Here is a 2,699-nt window from a genome sequence, read left to right as displayed (position 1 = left end):
AGATACCACATCCCCACTTTCAATATGGGAAATATAATATCCAAAGCATTAGATATCCTGGACACACTCATGAAACACACAGACAGAAGGAGTAGTGAGCTTCCAAAGAAAAGGCCGGATCTCTGTGAGTATAGTGATTTCTATACTAAATAATAGAATTAAGAATAGAAGACTCAGGCAAACTGAAATGAGTAGCAAAGTATAAAGTGAAACCCACGCTTCGGACTGTCTAATGAATAACATTTTAATTCGTATTCTTCATAGTGTTACAGGATTTTGAGGACACAAAGCTCTAGATCCAGCAGTTTCAACAGCACCGCGCGGCGGCTCGTTGTATTGTCAACTACAGAGACAAGGCGAAAAGCAGAGAACGGAGACTTAAAGCACCCTGAGAGAAGAACAGATAAAGAGACCAGTGGCCCTCAGGTCTCTTCAGGGTACAGATTTTAAGTAGAAGTGGTGTGCGTAGTTAAGCGGTCCTGACCAAAATGTGGTCCTACGAATCACTGTGTCACCTCTGATCCTTCAATATTGATCCATAACTTGTTAAACGTTGTCTTCTGAAGAGGCCGATCAGATACCTGCCACATGGTCTGTTGCAGGGTATAGTCTCGCCATCTCAATAATTTTTTCCCCCCTTGTTAGTTGTCAATCTTGCCTTTAGGCCTTGCTGTTCCTGGAATCCAGGGTGAAAGGCTATGGTAAGTTTCAATACCAGTTTGAAAGAAGGATTCATTTTGGTGGGCTTTTCAGATTGGCCTCAACTGGAACTTATCTTTCTGGCCTTCATTTCAATTTTCTACTGCATAACTCTCTTCAGCAACACCACCATCATCATTGTCTCACAACTAGACCCTCGGCTGCAAACGCCTATGTACTTCTTTCTCTCCCAACTCTCCTTTCTGGATCTTTGCTACACCACCAGCACTGTGCCTCCGCTTCTGGTCAATCTCTCTGGGTTCTCCCAGACCATGAGCTATGCTGGGTGTATGGCTCAGCTCTTCATAGTGCTGTCCCTGGGAGGTACCGAGTGCGTGCTCCTGGTGGTGATGGCCTTTGACCGCTACGCAGCTGTATTTCGACCGCTGCTCTATGCAACCACCATGCATCCCCTTCTCTGCAAGGCACTGGCCCTCACCTCCTGGATGGGAGGCCTTATAAACTCTATGATTCAGACAGGCATCATCATTTCCATGCCTCTCTGCGGCATCCATCGCCTAAACCACTTCTTCTGTGAGATGCCTGTACTCCTGAAACTGGCCTGTGAGGACGCGGGAGGGATGGAAGACAACTTCTTTGTCCCTGCAGTCATAATCTTGGTCTGTCCTGTAGCACTAATCCTAGGCACCTATGCACACATTGTTCAGGCTGTGCTAAAGATGAAGTCAAGTGCTGGGCGCAGGAAGGCTTTCCAGACTTGTGGGTCCCACTTCACGGTCGTTTTTCTTTTCTACGGCTCAGCCATGTACACGTACTTCCGACCTGTCCACAGCTATTCAGAGAATGAAGGGAAGTTTGTTGCCCTTTTTTACACCGTCATCACCCCCATGCTAAATCCTCTGATTTATACGCTGAGGAACAAAGATGTGAAAAGGGCTCTATGGAAGTTACTAGGGAGAGACACAGAGTGAGGGTAGGAAGAAAGAGGGATCTAGTGAAATTATGTATAATTTCTCTCGCTAACAAACCCAAGCAATCTGTGAGGAGTATTGTCACTAGAAAATACCTGTGTGTAGGCCTTATGGATTGTCCTTAGACTATCAGCTTCTTGGATGTCAGAAATCATATTTATGTCTGTATTACCTTCAGGCCATGGAGACACAATGAATACATTTTGGTGCTTTAATTAAACTGAAATATGCTAAATGAATGTCTACAACAAGCTAGGAACCTCATGCACAGAGCTTCAGGAAAGATCATACTAACATCATCTTACTGACATTCAAGCATGTCATTAAAACTTTGTCATCTTTTAAGGTCACAAAACTAATATTAGCAAAACTATTTCCCTGTAGCATATTATGCATCATCAAGTGAACATGGATAACTTTGCGTATGAACTTTTGTTTCCCATGATGTCAAGAAAAAGACTATTCACTTATTATATAATTTGAATAAATGTGTATATTGGCAATAAAAGATGAAATAAGAAATACTAATAAATTACATGTTATAGTTGAATACAAGTGAAAGCAGTAACCGTATTAAAGGGGTTATATATTAGATGCATAAAACATAAAAATATCTTACAATATATGAGAGCTCTTTTAGGTGATCAAAATAGAACAAGTTTGAGGTATGGTGAACATGGTAGGCTTCAAATAAGACATGGAATTTGGTGTGGTCAGTGAAGGGTAGGTAGAATTAGTCAAAATAGGGGAGTAGAAGAAATTTCACATTGAAAATAAGGAGTTGTGTTCTGAGGATACTGAACAAGTCACATTGGTTTAGCAGAACATTGAGAACAGAGAGAACTGACTTAAAGAAACAATTAGTTGATCATTATTACCACAATGGTGAACAGAGGTCTCCAAGGTGACCCCTAGTAATTAACTCACTTTCCACTGCATTGAAGAGTACTCACCAATGCTCTGAGACTATATAGTGAATTCCAGGTCAGCCTGAGCTAGAGTGACACCCTACCTCGAAAAAAAAAAAAAAAGATTTATGCTTAATTAAAAACATTTTCATATTTTTAT

General features: G+C 41.4%; 1 protein-coding gene across 1 annotated transcript; it reads left to right on the top strand.

Moving 5' to 3' along the window:
* Window positions 1–698: 698 nt before the first annotated feature.
* On the top strand, window positions 699–1,631 carry LOC101597784 (olfactory receptor 2Y1-like). Its single transcript, XM_004657455.1, has one exon. The coding sequence runs from the start codon at window positions 699–701 to the stop codon at window positions 1,629–1,631; it is 933 nt and encodes a 310-aa protein (XP_004657512.1).
* The last annotated feature ends 1,068 nt before the right edge of the window (window positions 1,632–2,699 follow it).

The sequence above is a fragment of the Jaculus jaculus genome, chromosome 6 (genome assembly GCF_020740685.1).
Source record: "Jaculus jaculus isolate mJacJac1 chromosome 6, mJacJac1.mat.Y.cur, whole genome shotgun sequence".
Classification (NCBI taxonomy): Eukaryota; Metazoa; Chordata; class Mammalia; order Rodentia; family Dipodidae; genus Jaculus; species Jaculus jaculus.
This window is presented reverse-complemented; position numbering and strand designations above follow the sequence as displayed.

What these genes read in the sequence shown, in the direction of transcription:
- LOC101597784 (XM_004657455.1), top strand. Translation starts at nt 699, where the DNA reads ATGGTAAGTTTCAATACCAGTTTGAAAGAAGGATTCATTTTGGTGGGC.